At 41.2% G+C, this 19,546-nt stretch overlaps 1 protein-coding gene across 15 annotated transcripts in view; it reads left to right on the forward strand.

Annotated features, from left to right (window-relative positions):
- Window positions 1-19,546, forward strand: part of DST (dystonin) — a 299,648-nt gene that overhangs the window by 32,780 nt on the left and 247,322 nt on the right. For 2 of the 15 annotated variants that reach the window (XM_021391651.1, XM_021391650.1), the window contains exon 1: window positions 400-490. The exons of 11 other annotated variants lie outside the window; for them this stretch is intronic. In XM_021391651.1, the coding sequence (XP_021247326.1) occupies window positions 400-490 (91 nt within the window). Of the gene's footprint in view, window positions 1-322; window positions 491-19,546 lie in introns of those variants that run through there. 2 more of the 15 variants (XM_021391646.1, XM_021391654.1) reach the window with 2 other exon arrangements.

Consider the following 19,546-nt stretch of genomic DNA (forward strand, 5'->3'; position numbering starts at 1 on the left):
TGCTTACAGGGCCCTCCCGCGGGCCGGGGACGCGGCCCGTCGCGGCGCTGCCGCGGGGAGCAGGCGCTGAGCCGCCCGGATCTCCGCTGGCGGCAGGGGAGAGCCGGCGGCGGCGCTCGCGGCTCGCCCCGAAGCGGAGGGCCGGAGCCGGGCGGGAGGTGGCCGGGCTGGGGCCGCCCCCTGCGCGCTGCGAGGGGCGGCTGCTGAAACCCGAGCATGGGCGTTTCCTCGGCCCGGCCGGCAGCGTCCTCCTCCGCTGCCTCCTCCCTCCCTCCCGCTGGCCGTCTCTCTTTTTTTTTTTTTCCCCCGTCCTTTAATTTTTTTGTGCTTTTTGGCCGTTCCCGAGGCTGCTTGCCGTCGGGAGCCGAGCGGGGCGGTGGGCAGCGCTAGCCCCCGGCCATGGCTGGCTACCTCTCCCCCGGCGCGTACTTCTATGCCGAGGAGCAGGAGTACCTGCAAGCCTACGAGGATGTGTTGGAGAGATACAAAGGTAGGGCGGCCCGGCAGGTGCGGGGCGGGTGATGCGGGTTGCTCCCCCCCCCGGGAGAGAGCGGGCAGAGGGGCCGTGGGGCGACCGCACCGCGCTCTGCTACCGTGGGGAAAAAGGCGATGACTGGTGCTGATGGGTTTTCTTTTTCATTGCCCCCCCCCCCCTCCCCCAGTGAAATGCGGGCAACGGTCTGCGTCTCCGTGTCCATTTAACTACCCTTAAAGCTTCCGCTGGTTTTCCACCGTTTTTTAATCTTGTTTTTGTAGCCAGGCAAAGGAGGATCTTAGCGCACGTAGCACCTGAGTTTTGTCATTGAATGCGGGAAAGATACAGGAAAAAAAGAGGCACTTAGAACAACAAAGATGCACGCAACTAAATTTAGCTCATTAGGCATGTAAATTACACGGCTTTTTGAAATTCATTGGAATCGGAGAGACAGTTTGGGAGATGGGATTCGAGAGTGCTGTTCAGACACTGGCCACTATAAAATGTGAAAATGCTTCTTGAAAGTGTTATGGGTCTGATTTTAATTTAAGTTAAAATGTTTGGAGCGAACAGCTCAGATCAGATCCTTGTCCCAGAAATAGTTGTTACGGTGTCACCGTACACGCTGGCATTTGCTGTGCTAAGTCCTTCAGTGATATTTGGGAAAAGGATTGGTTCCATTTTATATCTGAAGTACTTATTGTGACAAGTTGTGGTCTTTCAGCCCTATGCTTCCATTCAGTTCTGAAGGTTTTGGTTAAATGGTTCCCACTGATGGGAAAGGGAGTGGCATGATGTAAGGCTGCTTGATTTGACAATGCTGATAGCGGATTTTATTTAATTCTGGGTGGTGGTGGCAAAGTCTTGAAAAATAAAAAACGCTATGGATGGCTGCTGTGAAATGGGAACCTGCCAGGTCTGAGCATACTTGGTACCTGTGCCACTTGCATTTCACGTGTCATTAACGGCATTGGCTAATGACTCCTTTGTGTCTGTTGCCCATTGTGTCAATGCAGCTATGGAGCATGTGCACCACTTTGATACTGAGATGCGTTAGTGCATTTTAGATGAGGAGCATTTATGGTTTGGAATAGATCATCTTCAAAAGGAAGCCTTTATTCTATGCTCAATTTTTTTTTTCATCAGTTACTTTGTATGTAGCTAAATTAATTTTTGCAAAGATTTAAAGCAAGTGAACTGTTTGCTTTATAAACACACACACACAAAAAAACCCAAGCAACCCAATGAAACAACACTGAGGGAAATTATTTTCCCGTCCTTCTTCTAATTTACAACACTTCTGTTCTGCTCCATGTTACCCCGTATTTGTGGTTCGCTCAGGTTTAGTGAGGTTTGTTCTCCCACCAGTTTGTCTGGTTGCTTACAGGTCTAGGAGAGACAACAGGCCTAATTTCCCTTATTTCAGAGAGCTTAACTGCATGAGGACTGAAATATTTGGTTTTTCAGTGTTGGTGGACAAATGGATTTTCATTAAAATAAACTCCTAAAACTAATTCACATTTTTGTTGGCAATAAATTCTGGAAGTATTTGAGTTGATCGTGCTGTGGGGGCTGCATCGTGCCCATTGACATGCTGTTCTCAGCGGTAGCTGAATCCTGGAATTATTCAGAAGGATCCGATTCCTGCTGTCTTGATTTTTAGTGTCACGTTGAGTATACCAGCATGCTATGCTTTGCTGTTTGAGGTGTGCTTTATCCAGCCATTGGGAGCAAAGGTGAAGATTCGGACTTGTTTTAATTATGATATATTAGAAACCTGGAGAAAGCATTATTTTTCAAAATGTGTTTCCAAGCCGGTCGTGATTTCCCATCGGAGTCCCAGTGGTATGACTTCACTGCAGTGATTGTTGTGCTGATGACTTGCTATGGGAGCTGATCTAATCAGAAAAGAATTGCTACAATATATGCTTTGAAGAGGGAGTGCCATTTCTCCAAATTTCTCAGTTCTGTAAACACTGCCTTTATTGTTTTTCTTAACCAAATGCAAAACATGTTGCCTTCATGGTTTTAAGGTGAGCTTCAGTCAACAGTGTTAATGGTAGTGTTTCTTTTTTTAGGAATTTATTTCCTCTTCACAGGAGCAGAATGCTCTTGTGTTCATTTTGGGCATTATCAGGGTGCCAAACTATCTGTGCCCCAGCTGTTGAGTGCTGTAACTAGCAGAGTCAGCTGTACAGGATTCACCGCCTGCCTTGGAAGGCCTGGGATCATGTGATGCTGCATCACTAAGACATCCGGGCCTTTTGATTTGGGAGGAAATAACGGTCCTGTTTAAAGGTAGAAAATTCACATTTCGCTCCTCGTCTTTTTCCCCAGCCAAAATAGGCTGCAGGGTGGGAAGACAGTGCAAAGTCAAAGACTTAGTTGCTTTAACAGCAGAAAGCAAGGTATTTGTGTGTCTCCACATTCTGCCTGCTGGCCACGTCTATGGCTGTGACAGTAAATAATTAGGCAACTGCTTGCCAGATCTGAGATAGCACAGAAGAGCTGTTTGCTATGGCAGAAAACATTGCTGTTTTCTGACTCCTGGTCAGTTTGGTTGCTGTCCATCATGTTTTTCTTCTTGATTTGTGTAGTATTTCACTGGCAGTATTTCTAAAGACTTTTTTTCTATCCATCAAAATACACGTTATCTTAGAGGATTCAGAAGTCGTATCCAGTCCAGATACTTTAGGGCACAAATCGCTGCTTTGAATTCCTATAGGTGTTACTGACGGAGGCAAAGCCGTTATTGCAATAGGGGCAATAAAGTGTCCAGCACATTTTGCCTGAAATATTTGACACATTTCATATCTTGTTTGTGACTGAACAAGAAGATGTGAAATAATACAAATATAGCTAAGAGTTCAGCCTTATCTCAAACTGTATTTGATTCCTCTGGGAGGTTGTAATGAACTTTAAAAATCAGTCTGTTACTTTGTTTGTCATATCACCATTGCCTGGGAACTAAAAATAATGAAATTATTGTTAGCTGCGACCTTACCGATAAATTGTTTCTCCTGACTTCTTATTAAGAAAATGTCCAGTACCGTTTGTATACATTTGATTTTAAAAATAGTAGATACCATCTTTACCAGATGGGGTGTGTGTTGTTGCATTCCAACGTGATTTGAGCATTAAAGACCTGCAGATCAATGTCTTTACGTACAGTGCATTCATTAGATTTACTCTGGCATAGATCTTAAGTAATGCGTCAAGATTCATGTATATGAGTCCTCCAAATTTTTTTTCTGTTTCTGTAGCAAATATTTGAATTCCAGTTGCAACGCTCCTCTTTTTGCAAAGCTTTGAACAATTATGTAACAAAGTTTTCTCCCTTTGACATCATCATTGAAACAGGAACACCTAATGATGACAACAAGATTGTTACTTCTGGAAAAGAGCCGTTTCATAGAGTTAACTATGAAAGAAATAACAGTTATTCAACAATGTTCTTAGAACTACATAAACAGTTCTAATGCAGACCTTTTAATGCAGTGAATTTGTCAGTACAATTAGCCTGTATTGTTGTAGATGAGAGGAAAGGTATCATATAAATGTTTTCTTCGTGTTGGGTGCCTGGCCACTGCTTCCTTAGAATACTGCCAGCTTGCTGCAGAAGGGGCAAGTCTGGGGCTGTGCAGAGCAACACTCAGGCTGGGTTTCAACTTTGCTGCGTTCAGCTTCAGTAATAGCATCTCTTTTGGCTAAAGAAATGTCATTTTCTGTTTCCAGCTGAAGCATGGTGAGCAGTTCTGTTTTCTGTATTCTGAGAAATGAGTCGGTGTTGGATAAGAGCTAGTGGGTCATCTGTTGTGCTTGGTTGCCTGAGTAGGGTTCAGGGGCAATGTCACTTGCGTGTTGCAGTGCTCCATTGCAGGTAGCTTCAAGTAAAGCCGTCTTCACATCGTTTGGGTATGTTTTTTGAATTAATATCAGAAACGTGAATGCTTATCATCCATGTCCTTTAGCGTGACTTCAAAAAGGGATCATTTGCTCAGAACAGGTGCTGAAAAAGAAGCTTCAGTGTTTTAGGGATTTAGAGGCTCTTGTATTTGTTCAGGGTCAGACTTAGACCTGACTCTGAAATTACTGAATTTCTGAAACTCCTTATTTATATTCTGAACTCAGGGGCCTTAATGACAGCTTGTAAAAACCTTGTTCTGGGCTATGAATCAGTGCTTCTGCTTAAGGGCTTTGGATTATGCATTCAGAAAAAATTCTCGTGAGTAAATGACTTGATACTTTTAATTTATTTCCTTTCGTCTTTGGCGTAACAAAAACTGGTGGCATACAGATGTCAGTTTTGCAGGCTGTATAAGGAATTCCCATCTCCGGTGTTATTCTCTCACCTCTCCTCAGGCGCTGTTACCTTCTAGCCCTGGAGCTGATCACTTTGGTATTCAGAGGAATAGGATCATTCATTTGCTGCACAGTACACGTAGGTTACCTGGCTGTGCATCACCCTGTCCTTCGCCAGCCCCCTGATTTTCAGCATGGTGACACTGTGGCTTTCCCTGTTCCTTGTACACTGCCTAGAGCAAGTCAGCCTTCCCAGCAGTATGAAGTATTTGAGCTGATAGAAAGTGCGTTCAGTTAAGGACGGAAAAGTAATGACATTTGTGTTATGAAGTCAGGCAAATTAATGGACTCCTTGGGCCATGTAAAAAATGTACAACTTGTGCCTTCCTTTGGTTCAATATTCCTTCTCTAAGCAAAAAGTTCTTGCTGCCATTTTGGTTCATACTGTTTGGGGGTGGGATTATTTTAAGTGTGTTTCATCCTAAATATGAACCAGACCTTGCTGATTTGAGTTGTGTGAGTGGTTTGCTTGAAATCAGTTGAGGAAGTCTTCATTTTGTCGGAATCAAATGCTGAGAACCTGAATGCCCGCCAATTCAGTGAGGCTTTGTCTGTGTGAATGCCTCAGGATGGTTTCTGAAGTCGAGTTGGATGGTGTACATGATCTGTGGCTCTGTCTCCTTGGCTTTAAACGATACTTGCTTGGATAACTAAGGCATGTGGGATTTTGTATCAATTCAAATATTTTTGAGATGACAATTGGGGCAGAAATCAAATAAAGGTCTGTTAAATTGCTTTCTTGGTACTTCCCAATTCCCACTGAGTCAGCGACATCTTAAGTAGTGATCACAGGAATATTCCAGTATGGCTTTTTATGGCCTAAACCAGGAGTCGATGAAGCATGGAAAAATTAAGGGAAAAATAAATTTCAGCCATCATTGTACAGAAAGGCTTGTTGTGGCCAGATAGCTTTTAGGGTGAAGGGGGTTTCCTTATTTACTGTTGTCTAGTTCACTAATCTCTAGCAATCTTTTGCATGAAAATCAGATCATGTGATCCTTTTTTTCTCTACACTGTTTAAACCATGCATAATTCGGAGAATTTATTCCACCATTTTGCTAGAACTTCAGCGTGGTCTTAGAATTAAGTACTTTGTAGAATAAAAAATGGGCTTATTCACATGCTTAAAGTTAAGCGCAACTATTTTAAAAGTTCAGGCTTAAAAGAATAAAGATTTGTAAATGTCAAATATGAATGCAGCGTATTGCTGCATGCCTGAAATGCTTCCTGTAAAACATCATTAAAGCTGTTTGATTTAACAAAGCCTTGATTTTTCTATGGTGGGTGAAAATATTCATGTACTGAATGCTTGCAGTCAGCCCAGCTTTCAAACAGGTGAAACAATACTCACAAAGACACTTCAGTCCCTGGGTCAGATCCCGAAGGCATGTTAGTAGCGGATCTTACAAGTTATCTGTGCAGGCAGGCTCTGGTGCTTTTCTGGGAGCACACTGGCCTCAGCCATCCACCTGCACAGGCCTCTTCCTAGGTCCAGGGCCAAAGATTATTGGGGTGTACCCTTGCTCAGTAATCCTTTAGGACACTAGAATTTAGCCTTAGCTGTATTGTTAGCCTGTTTCCTGATTTAATTTTGTTATGCTTGCGTACATGTAATTTTTTTTGTGGAATATAATCAGGCAACATTTTTTCTTTTATTTTTGTGTGCTTTTTAAGTACAGTTAAACCATCAGTAGCTGCAAACAAATATGACGAAGGACAAAGATTCTAAGCAAATATGTTGAGGGTTAAATTCTGCACATTGCAATTACACAATTAGCGTGACTATTTCTGTAAGACAAGGAGGATTAGGCCTCTGATGGGCTTTTCAGTAGCATAGGCCAAAATCTGCTGTTGATTATAGCCACATGGCCCTCCTGAACTCAACTGGCTCTTCAGTGTATTTTTATAGTTCAGCTTCGTAGCTAGTACATGAAATTACAGTGTTTAATTAATGTGTTCTACAATGCATATAAATACAGATCAGCAATTAAGTGGGGTTAATAGTTCAATAGCGTTGGAAAACAGAGTTACTTTGGACTGAGATTTGGGTATCCAGCTATCTGACAACTATGACACTTTACACCACTTGGATCTAAAATTAGTTGAGCTCTCCTATAGTGGGATTAGAGAGAAGCATATATGTTTTTGGTCGCAAAGTGGGTAGAAGTCTGATAGTTTGTGTATCCTGTGGAGTGATATTTCAGACAAGATGCAGCTGAGAATATAAGTGAACAGAGAAGTCCCTCACAGTCTTTTACTGGGTACTGGAAAGGGTACCCTTACCTCCTGTTTGCAGGCTGTTGTTCTGCCCGATCAGGTTACAGCCACAGCACTCCTCATGTGACAAGATCTCTTAGGCACAGTAGAAGAAGAAAATGTGCGTGGTAACTTGGATAGACGTTTTGCAGCAATAATAATAGTAATGCTTCCAGAGCAGTTCTTGCAAAAGAAGTGGTTTGTTTTTTTTTTTTTTAGAGTGGAATGGCACTTGTGATACTGCGGTTTTTGCTTGAACAAAACTTCTGTTAAATTTCGTAGGAGCTGAGAACTTAGCTATCAATGTTTATCAATATTTAATGCTTTAAATTACCTTGCCTTTAGATAAATTTTTAATCTAGAGAAAAAGGATTTACATTATGTCCTAGAAATTAGGAAATGACTCAAGCATTTGTCTTGAGAAGCTGCTGCTGTGCAGTTGTCCATAAGTTCTGGGAGCAAGGTATTTTTGCTAACATGCTCCTGATTTCAGTGTAAAATGTTTTCAAAAGCAGACATAGCAGTTACATTGCTATCCCAAATGACTTTTAAATTAGAGAACTTCACTGCTGTGTGTACCTTTGAATTTCTCTCCTAGTGATTGTGTTGCTCAGATCATTACCTAATGCTTGAAACTGAATCATGATACCACGTATTACGGATTAGTTCTGAAATTAAAACTCAGTTTTTATAAGGATTGTTAATACAGTATCTTATCTTGAGGAAAGTTTGTCGTAATTTTCAGAGGGAAATTGGTTTTAGAAATAAAAAGGATGTGTTTGAAAACACAGACTTTTCCTTTGTATTGTAGAGCAAACATTTTTCTCAGGCTCTGTGACTTCTATCTCTTCAGTTTTAAAAGAACAATTGCTAAATTTTTTTTGGCAGATAAGTTTTGTTGACTTCCAATTTACAGTAGAGCTGAAGTGGAATTTGGCTCAGCATCTCTTTAAAGGAGAGAAGAACAGACATAGATGAACTACAGGAAGAAAGCCAAAGTTGATTAGGTCCCTTGATGAAATTACCTTATAATTTTATCATGCTTAACAGGATCCTTTTGTGTTGTCCCATTTCCATTTGTTAAACTAGAGCCCTTGTTAATAGAATCCATATGCTTCTTGTGAGGCCAGATCTAGTCTACCCCAGGGAATAACAACCCAAATTCTAACTTGCTGCTTCTTTCTGTTGCAAAATGTATTAAGTTCAAGCTGGGCCTTGGCTTTCCTGATTCCCATCCCTACACAGTCTAGCAGCTTCCTTATATTCTTCCCACAGTACCTGTCCCTGTTTCCACTGCCTGTGCATTTTCTTCTTGCTCTTCATTTTGACCAGCAGGTCCCAGTTCAGCCACACTGATCTCTTGCCTTCCTTTCCTGACTTGCTACAACTGGGAATGGAGAGCTCTTGCACCTTGAATAAAGCCTCCTTAAAGATCTTCCAGATCTGCTCTGCACCCTTGCCCACGAGGACAGTTTCCCAGGGTGTTTTGTTGACTAACTCCCTGAAGAGCTGGAAGTTAGCTTTCCTGAAATTTAGCTTCCTAATTTTACTCTTCACCTGTCTCAAATCCCTCTGGAGCGTGGACTCAACCATAGCATGGTCACTACAGCCCAGGCAGCCTCCAGTCCTGATGTCACCAATCAGTTCGTTTACACTGGTGAGCAACAGGTCCAGTATTGCATCCCCCCTGGTGGGGACATCAATTACTTGACTCAGAAAGTTGTCCTCAATGTGTTCCAGGAGCCTCCTGCATTGCCCACAGCTTGCTGTGCTACTTGTCCAGCAGATGTCTGAGTGGTTGAAGTCCCCCAGCAGGGTGAGCACTTAAAATCACCATGCCTACCTGGAGGTAGAAAGTCTCATCTACAGGCTTTGGCTGATCTGGTGGCCTGTAGTAGACACTGATAACAAGGCTTCTTTGCTGCCTCAGTCTCTAATTGTCACCCATAGGCTTTCGACTTGCTCATGACTGTTCTTTAGGCACAGCTCTTCGCATTCTAAATGTGCTTCTACTTAAATTATTTATCCATGAGAAAGCAAAAATTAGAGTACATTTCCTTCAGATTTTGTATGACACTGAACCAATTCAGCAGTCCAAACACCACTGAGCGGCATCAAATCTTCATAATCTATGTTGTAGTCTAATTTGTAAACATATTACATTAGTGTCTGAGAAACAATACACGTTTGTGTCTTGATATATTGGCTGTGATACTGAAACTTTTTTTTTCCCTTAGCTTTGGTAATAATGTAATACTCAAGAGAATTTGAAGAATTAAGTTTACACTTTTGACAGCACGTGTATCTCCACAAAAATTTGCAATTCAGTTTCATTAAATAACATTATAAAGCAGGCAATCATCTTTATTCTGTGCATGAAATATATTCTGAAGTTGGTACTACAAGTAATTGTCTGGGTGTAGTAGTTTCAGTGAGCAACATTGTGAATAGTCTGTTGGAGATTTAGATGCACTACTGAAATATTGATAGATCTTTGTGTAATTTCTGATAGATGTTAGAATATGTCTTTTTATTTCTCTAACCAGTATGCTTTGTTGAATTGACCTTCCTCTGATCTTCCGTCTTTCACCTTCTTTAGGGCTTTGACCAAAAGATGCATGCACTCTTCTGCTCTGGTAAGAAATGCATCACGTGCAACAAAACAAATCAAAACTTTTTTTTTTGAAAGATCAAAAAACATCATTACTAGGTAATGTGCGTGAAAGATAACGATGTGATTCCTGTTACTCTACCTTGATTCTCCATTTTTACCTTCTGCCATTACTCTCCAGTTATGCTTTAGCTGTGGGCTGGGCTCCTTGTGGGCTTGCAGGTACCAGGTGCAGACCAAAGATGGACTTTCTTTCTCAGGGACTTCTTTTGGGGCGTGCTTCCACACCCACTGCGCCACTTCACAGAGCAGTGAATCATACTTTTACCTCAGACTTTTTCACCCATTTGTGGTGGAAAAAAGAGGAGACCTCAGTTCCTATCCCCTCCTGCCTGCCACTGGAACACAGAGCACCAGGAGAGCACTGGTGCTGGTCCTGGGGAGCAGCAAGGTCTTGGCTGCTACTGGAAGCCTGTCCCCTCCCCAAATTATGGTTCAAGATGGAGAGAAATCTTTGAGCTTTTCATCAATCTAATTTAAACAGTGTGTGTATGTGGGACAAGATTTCTGAGGTTATGTGCTTATGCATTAGTTCCTGTTGTGAACTTGAAATCCTAGAGCCTGAATAAAGCTGGCTGGGACTTAAGTCCCAGGCTGGTATCCTACTGCAAGAGCATTTCAAGTGGTGAGTTTAATCCCTGAGAGTGAAAGTGCCAAGAGAGGGGAGCATATCCGGGTGACAGACATGATTCGGAACATTGTTAACATCATCACTTCCTTTGAAATCACTGAATTTCATTTGCTGGTGGTTTCAGTACTTGGACCCACACTTGAGTGTATGAGCAATACTCTTCAGAGTAAGAGCTGCTGTTCCTGTGCTTGCACCTCACAGTGCCTCTGAAAACAAGCACTCCTCATCTGCTGTGTGCAACCAGGACAAGTAATTATACAGTCCCCTAGAAGCTCTTCTACATCTTAACTGCATTTTAAATGCCCAAGACTTGTTTTCCATGTATTAGCTTAATGAATCAGCTGATAAATAATTGTAAGGTGATTTATTTGCTCATTCTTTTTCCTCATTAAATAAAAATTTACAGTATTTGTCACAATCACTTTGACATTTAGTGTTGACAGATGGTTTAGATGCTATGTGAGATAGAGGATTATTTTGGCAGTTTGGTTTTGTCAGGCTAGCCAATAAGAGAAGGAGAATCTAATCAATGTTTTGGGTCTCCTCTTCATTTTTTTTTTCTGTTTCAGTCAAATGCTTTTAGTCATGATTAAAAATGTCAGCTCCTACAATCTCTTTATGTTTCTGAGTTCTTCCATACCATAGTACGTCAATAGCATTTAATGACTTTACGTGCACATTAATGCTCCTCCTACTGATGCACCTTGTGAGATGAGGCATCATGACTGCATGTGGTACTCTTTGTTCCATTGCTGTTTTATGTTAAATATCTTTGCCAAGTGTTTAAGAACTCACTCCAATTTTTATTCTTATTTTTTTTTCCTTTTAGATCTAGTATTCCAGGCATAGGATTTTATTTTTCTATTTGCATGTAGTAAGCAATTTTCCACTGATGGACTTGGTAGTTCAGTGATGCTCAGCTTCTTTTTTATTTTATTCCAAATACTTTTTTACTTTCTGTTCAAATTATATTTCATTTCTAGTCATAGTCTAATAGTCTTTCCAGATTTGATAGGTTGTTTATGAGACTTCAAATTCTGGACTTCCTCCTGTCTGAATATATTTGCATCACTAGAGAATATCAGTTTTTTTTATTTGCTTCCTTCTCCAAACCAAATGCAGAATGCATTGATTTCTGGAAAACCACATCATCCTTTTCACATTAGAAGGTGGCCAAGATTCAAGAGTTAGCTATTCTGTAAGTCATGTTTTCAGGCTACGAAAGGATTACATACTGTTTCTGAGTTGCATTTAGCTCATTCTTTCATAAAAAAGTCTTTCCAAAGCCTTTGGGAATATATGTCCATTTTCTATATAAACCTGTGTGTGTGTGTGTGTGTGCATCTGAATGCATATATACACACACTTTTGTTTTTAACTCAGAGAAGGCTAAGCAATTAGAGGAATTTGATTTATCATTTCAGAAATGATGGAAGCTTGGCATTATATTCTGAATATGTTTCCGAGTTGTGGATTTTTTTTTTTTAGTTATGTTTTCCTGTTACTTCCTAGTGGAACTAATGAGCTACATCAGTAATTTCTCAAGTTTCTTTATTTATAATGAAAATAATCTGGAGAACAGCAATAAATTACAGGGCTTGTTTTTATAAGCAGTCTTTCTCTCTGATGTCTTAGGTTTTTTTTTGAATTTGTAATAAAGTGATGGTAGCTGGCTACGTAAGCTGCTTAGAGATAGCTGTGTTCTGTTGTTTCATAATTTCTTCTTTGAGGTTCCTTCCTATGATGGAATGTGGCAGTTTTTCTGTAAAGGGTGCTGTGAGGAAAGGAAGCTCAACTTGTCTTCTTCAAGACTGAGTTCTTGCTTGCTAAAATGTTGGTTCAGATATTTAGCCATTGTAATGGCTTGCTTAGTTTCTCTGGAGAGAGGCAAAACAGAGAGGTTTAGATTGGATGTTAGGAAGAATTTTTTCATGGATGAGGTGGATATACATTGAAATTGGCTGCCCAGGGTAGTACTAGAATCCCCATCCCTGGACATGGCACTAAGGGAAGCAGTTTAGTGATGGGAATTGGTAGGTCAGGTTGATGGTGGATGTGGTGATCTTGAAGGCCTTTTCCATTCTGGATGATTCTGTGATTCTGCCTTGCTGAATTTGATTATCCACTAGCATGTGCATTATATAACCTTTCTTGTTTAAAAATATATATCTGTTTGCTTTATGGCTTTGTTTGTTATTCTGATTTTTCCATCTACTGCTTGAGTAGAGTTTTTCTTCTGCCAAGGAAATATTTTGACGTATTAAGTAGCATGTGCCTATTTACTTGTTGGGATTGGACATTTATATTACTAGCACATTGATACCAAAGTATTTTATCATCCATGATGCTCATGTGAAAAAGGATCAACATTACACTTTACTTACCTTGTATGCTTTATACTACTTTCTACTAAAAAATCTTGTTTACTTTTAATGTAAGTAATTTAAACGCACTAATATTTGTCTTTTTGAACTCCAATATTACTGTTTCACGCAGTGAAATCTTAAATGCATTAAGGCTACTCAGCCATTTGATCATATTTGATCTTCCAATATGTTTATAGAACTTGAACAAGGTGAATTCAGGAGTGCCTTTCTCGTTGTTAAAAACAACTGATGCCCAAACTAGTCCATAGCAAGGCCCGTCTCCAGCTCCCCGCAGCCCTGCTGTGCTGGGCTCACCCATGGACCCACGTCCTGACGTGGCCTCACCCTGTTTCCATCTCCAGGGTGGTGCTCAGAGCTGACTGGGGCTGTCCTAGTGCCCTCATTTGCCTTGCTCCTGGTGGGACAGTGGGATGGGTCCTGCTCTGACAGCATTCATGTACCATGACAATTCTGTGCAGACCCATTACAGAATCACAGATAATAGAGGTTGGAAGGGACCTCTGGAGATCAGCTAGTCCAACCCCCCCTGCTAAAGTAGGCTCCTTACAGTAGGTTACACAAGAAAGTGTCCAGGGGGGTCTTGAATGTCCCCAGAGAAGGAGACTCCACTTCTCTGGGTAGCCTCTTCCACTTGCTTCACCTTGTTTCTCATCTTTGAATTGATTTTTCACTACCAGTGAATTCCTGTTTTTGCAAACATGCCTCCTGAACTCATGATAGGCTCGTGGCAACTTCTCATTTTAAGAGTATGGTTCATGCAAGCTTGACTTTCTGTATGTTCCTGGCTGGTTCTATCTAGTTGTGTTCTGTCATGTCCTGCTTAATGCCTGCCATTCTGGAGATGATTTTTGCAGTTAGGACAACATTGTTGGTGGAGTTTCTGTGAGCCTAAAATGAATTTGCTTATACAGCTTTGGTAAAACTTGACTCAAATTTTCTGATAGGTGTCTGCATAGCATTTTCTGAACTATAGATGTTTTAAAGAAATAAAATAAAAAATGGGCCTCTCTCTTTCCTTTGTTTTTTGTTGGGCTTTTGATTAGAAAAGAGTACGGAGGTGTTCAGCTGTAAGGCTGATCCACGATTTCAGCACTTGCTGTGCAGTGCACAGGGCAGCATGGCTGCAGTGAGTGACTTCTGTTGTTTTTTGGTACTGTAGGAATAGTTATGAAGTGTATGTACTTAATTCTTTATTTCTTCTTGGAGTAAATTAGATGAAATGCTTTTTGGTGTTGGATTTTTTATTTTATTTTTTTTCTTTCAGTTCCCAAGTAGACTAAATGGTAACTCCAATAAAATGAATAAATATACTTCAACGTTAATAAATGTATAGATAAACATCATTCCAGATCTCAGAAAATTGTTTAGGAAATTAGGAAGCAATGGAAGTCTTAGAGGGAGTGGCAAGAACTGAGATAAAGACACTGACTTTTACATGAAGGCTTGACAGGAAGATCAGTCTAACATGTGCTTCCGGATAATGTCTTTTATTGTTATTACTGAAACTGAATCACTTCAGCCCCTAGCCTGAGTAACCTAGTGTTGGAAATAGAAGCACTGTAGAGCAAGTTCAGTGCACCAGTTAAAAGTTACTGGGAAGAAACTAAGGAGCTAGGAAGAGACCTCTCTTAGGAGAGCTAGGAGAGCCTGTGCTTCATGAATATATATAATTAGCTGGAAAAATAATTAGTGTTTGGAAAACACATGATCTTTTGAAGAAATGCTGTGTGTGTGATGCTAATTTGATACCCAGCCCTTAGACCATCCACTCTACAGAAAAATCCTTTGTCCAGTGCAACCAAGAAGTGGTGGCTGAGAGATATTAAGCTGCAGTACAAAGTGGATGAAGTTTATCAGTAAAGGCTGATGTAACATGATGATACACAAGACGAAGAGCACAATCTGCTGCTAAATCCTGCCAAAATTGAGATGTTCCTTACAGCAGTCCAGGTTAACTTTCCAATGATGCCAAATTCTTTAGGGATCTGAATTAGCATTGATATTTGGCTTAAAAGGCCCATAGGTATCTGTGTCTTCTCAGAAGGATTGAATTGTCAGGGGTTATGCTCTCAGCTTCTGCCCAAGGTCCACTGTATGCCAAGGGTCAGATAAAAAGCTGCCTGAACGTTTTCTCTGGTTTACTAAGTAGGGAAATCCAAGCTAAACCTGAATACTGCAGTGACATTTCTCTGTACATTTGCGTAACAGTGATTTGAGCACTTGCCTGAGAATCAGAACTAACTTAAGGCCTCTCTGAACCTGAATAATTTTGATTATTTGCAACCTGGATGCCACAAGTTCTGGGGTGTTTGACTAGGAACGTACTGTTGGTGTGGTTTTTTTTTTCCGTCTTAAAACTGACTTACCATGCAAGCATGCAGGAGTGAGAGGGTGAAAGGAAAGCAAGTTCTAGATTGGCCTGTGTAGTGGAAATGCTGAGTCACGGCCTGAACCAATGATTGAGCACCTGGTGGGAAGGAAGGGACAACCCAGGGGAGCTCAGGTGCATGTAGTGCAGCTGAGTGACTGGAAGGGGTGGACCCAGGATCCACCCCTTCCCAGAGCTCATTTGAGGGTTGGCAGTGGAGGTGAGGGTATCTCTCTGGAGATCCCTCTCTATTGGAGGCTTTCTAAAGGTAAACAGTTTTTTCTTCCTTGGTTCCTGTGACCAGGGCTGCTGCATTTGGGCTTGGTTCTCATTTGCTATAGCCTAAGATTGTGCCACCCTGCTACTATCACTGTATTTTCCATCACATTATAGCATTACAACGTGGAAGAGGGGAAAGTGTCAGTTCTGCTCTTTGCTTCTAAGGCTGTCGTAGCTTTTTGTTTATTGATGTATATAAACATCAAAAATTCAAATAGGATGAAAAACCATGCTGAGCTCTTATTATATGGTAAAACTTCCACAAAGAACTGGTGCCAAGGAAATTTCACTGATACATTAAACCCTGGCCACCCATGTGAAATGTAGAGCTGTGAGCGTAAGGAATACCAACATAGGTTTATGGCACTTAGGTAGGTAGAAATCTTCATGAGCATTGATAATGTCCTTTGAGAGCAGAGGAATCACAGTGACCTGTGGTGGGAAACTAATTCCAATAGAACTGGGCTGCGGCAGGCAGCTGGAGAACTTTTTAGAAAAACAGTAGTGAGGATTTGGAAGATAACCGTGTTTTCCCTTCTTTGTAATACCTTCTAATCTGTCATCCAGATAAGAGGATGGAAATTCTGAGGAGCTTGTTAAGGAGCAGTGAGTGCTGGCTGCTCTGGAGGAACCTGGGAGCACAGCATGATAACAAAGTTGGCAGAGGCAGGGGCCTGGCCCCACAGCCTCCAAGCACAGTGTGCTGGGCAGGCCTGGGGCCAGCAGCCAGGTTCAGTCAACAGCTTAGATCCTCTGGCTTGCTGGGTATGTGTGCAAGGCTCTAACAGAGCTATCAAAGATGACCCATCTCCAGTAATGCCATTGTTAGCTTCCCTTCAGCACAGGCTGATAAGTAGCTCACTGCTGAATCTGGTTACGTGCACTAAGTTGTTCCTTCCTTGCCCAATATTAAGTCATCTTTTCCTCCATGGTGAGTGCTCATTTCCAATTTTCTACAGGTTCCTCAAAGAAAAGAACCGAGGCTTCTTTGTAGCTTCATGTCTCTTTGAAGGGAAAAGTTTGAGATTGATCAAGATTAACAGAAGTGAATAGAAGATGCCTTCCATGTCCCTCTTTCCCTCGCAGCCACTAGTACTCTTCCTGGACTACCATGGCCTGGTGTCCCATCCTGACATGGGAGGTACTCCAACCTGACCTGGAGCATTGGCATTGGCTGGTTAAATCCTCCAGATGGATACTGCTGCATGCGGGCCTGGTTTAGTTCAAAGGAGGGATTATCTGCTAGAGGAGGATCTTGCAGCAAACTGGAGATGTACAACTGAGCTAAAAGATTCTTGCATGGTCTCACATAGGCTAGTTTGAATGTAAACTTCGCTACTGACAGACCTTGAATATTTGCTGTGATTGAAGCAAATTGTAATTCTGTTCTTATTATTTTTCAAATTAAATTTCAACTTGCTGCCCAAAGGAACAGACTTTCTGCTTCTTGTCCTTGTCACAAGACTAAAGCTTCTCTTAACCATCAAAAAGACCTTTGCTGTGAAGTCAGATTGGGATTCAGTGACTCTGAAATCTATGACTCTCCCCTCACCTGTCTCTGAACGTTGCCTTCATGACCTTATGCTGAGTCAAATATCACTGGAGCTATTCTTGGTAGCTGTTATTTCAGCTACGCATTTCTGGTTATCTGAACAACCCAAGTAACAGCATTTCACCAGGATTGTGACTTTCCCCTGTGGTTCATTTCTGAGAGATGTATTTTTGTCTAAAATTCCTGTTCTGTTTAGAACAGCATTTAGTACAGAATGAATAGAAACAGGTTTAACGTTCCCAAGATTTTGATTTCTTTTACAGCCTATTGCCTCATCTATTTACTGTGGTGTCTGGAAGTTAAGAAGGCACAGCTGTGCCTTCACAGATTAATATTAAAGTGGATAACCTAGTTAATCTTGCCAAGACAGCGGCTGTCTGGTAACCTTTTCTCCAGCTGAACATCAGGGCTCTCTCCAGGAGAGTAGCTTGCTGCATCCTCTGCCTGCTTTAGGGGCAGGTCAGCATTGGAGATGGTACAGATGGTGCATGCAGCCAAGCAGCATAAGCAGAGTGCTTGGGGCTTAGCTGCCAAACTAAATGTTGGGTTCAGGAGGGTTCAGGAGGGCCTTGCTTCAACTGCTACTTGCAGCTGAATGATTCTTTCATGTTATCTTGGAGAGAACAGTATTTGCCAGTCATGCTGTGGGACCTGTGCTGTCTCGCAGTAAAGTGCGGCTACCTTATGTGCCATAATCCTGAGGCTTTGAGCTGTGAAGAGACTGAGTGATAGTTGTTGCTGCCTCTCTTGATGTACGTGTGTGCAAGCTGTTCAGAAACACCCAGCCTCACAAGCACCTCAGCTTTTATGTACCTGCTGTTGGTGTCTGCATAGTGTTGAAAAAATGAGCAAGTTGCTGAAGTTGGATAGAATGAGAGCTTCCTGCATGTGAGCTAATCTGTATGAACTGCCTTGTGTGTTTGGTCATGCACAGTGGTGAAATGTGATTAACTTACTCTTCTCTCAGTGAGAACTGTGTTTTTAGGCATGGTCTGACATTTGCCTCAGAGTAACAGCAGTGTAGCTGATATGCTCGGTGGCCCTTTGTTGCCTGACATCATAGTATTTTGCCTGCCTTTGAAAGGCACTGTTTACTTTTCCTGAATGCAGCGGACAACATGATTGATATTAGCAAGGATTAGAGGTAAAGCATTGAGTGCAGTCAATGTCATATCTTGAAACCTGGATTAAAAACTTGAGGCAAAAGTTAACTTGTGGTTACCTCAACGCTAGTCAGTGAATGGGATCAGGATTGTTCTGTGATACTTAAGGCCACTGATGTGGAAGAGTCAGCATCCATACTTGGAAATCCTCTTTTCTCCAGGCTGGACTGCAAGTGCATTCCCATTTTCTTCGGAATGGTGCCGAGCATGGGTCCATGCTGAGCCTAAGCTATGCCTGAGGTTTGTCTGAGGGAATGAACGACCAGCACAGGCTGAAAGGAAGCTAGGGATGACAAATGATTATGGGAACTGAGGATGCAATTCCAGTGCCCAGTAAAATTCCAGGCAGGTTTGCTAGAAGAGATGTAGTCTGAAAGCTGTCCTAAAAAGATTTTTACTAATTCAGTTTTTTTAGAATTGTTAGGCTGTAATTAGTGTCATGATTGAATATTGGCTTCTACTCATATTAAGGAAATAATCTAAATTCTGATGTCATATTTTTAGGAGAACTCCTGATGGTAGGATTGGAAAAAAAAAAATAGAGTGAGAATGTTTTTTTCTGAAAAGTAAGCTATGGGGAACACTTGAAGTTAATAAAATCCTTATTTAAGTTATGACTTCTATTTGTTTGATAAGATATTCCATCTGCTGTTGTTCTATTTGAGTAAGAAGTTTCCGATACTTCTCCTGACCTCTTTAAAAGTAGGGTTTTTTTTGTAAGTAGGAATTCAGTTTGCATTTAAAATGAATGCTGTATAAGGGAGAACTCTAATGCATTGGGTAAGCACACTTAATGCTTAAATAGTCAAGAAAGTTATGTATGAGCATTGAGAAGTTGGGTATATATGGATGGGAAACTGTCATAAGATCATTAAATGTAGATTTACACCAAAGAGAAGAGTTAGCTTTTTTCTTAGGTTTGATGGGAAAGGATTGTGAACCAAGTATATGTGCCTACATATCAATAAATTGATACTGCCAGTAATAGGAATGTTATTTGAACATTGAAATATGTTGACTACACATTGCAGAAAGCTTAGTGGAGTGGAAAAGAGCCTAATAGCTTAGAAGGGAATAGGAAATAATTAACAATCTGTAAAAGAGCTAAAAGTTAAGGCTTCTCAGATGATGAATAATTGCATAATTGTAATGTAGCAAGAATCTGGGAGAATGTGAAATGTTTACTTGTAGGTCTGTTGTGGTCTGTCCTCTCGCCTTTCACAGGGTTGATTATTAAATAAAATGCAGAAATAATTTTATTCTGGATGTGTTGATGGAGTGTTGTATTCCTCTTGTATTTTTCCGAATCAGAGTTTGTGAAGTGTGGCAAACATTGTTCCCTTAGATGAGGCTTATTACTTCTGAAAAGATCCATGATTTGTATTGAAGATGTTTTTTGTAT

Source organism: Numida meleagris, chromosome 3, assembly GCF_002078875.1.
Source record: "Numida meleagris isolate 19003 breed g44 Domestic line chromosome 3, NumMel1.0, whole genome shotgun sequence".
Lineage (NCBI taxonomy): Eukaryota > Metazoa > Chordata > Aves > Galliformes > Numididae > Numida > Numida meleagris.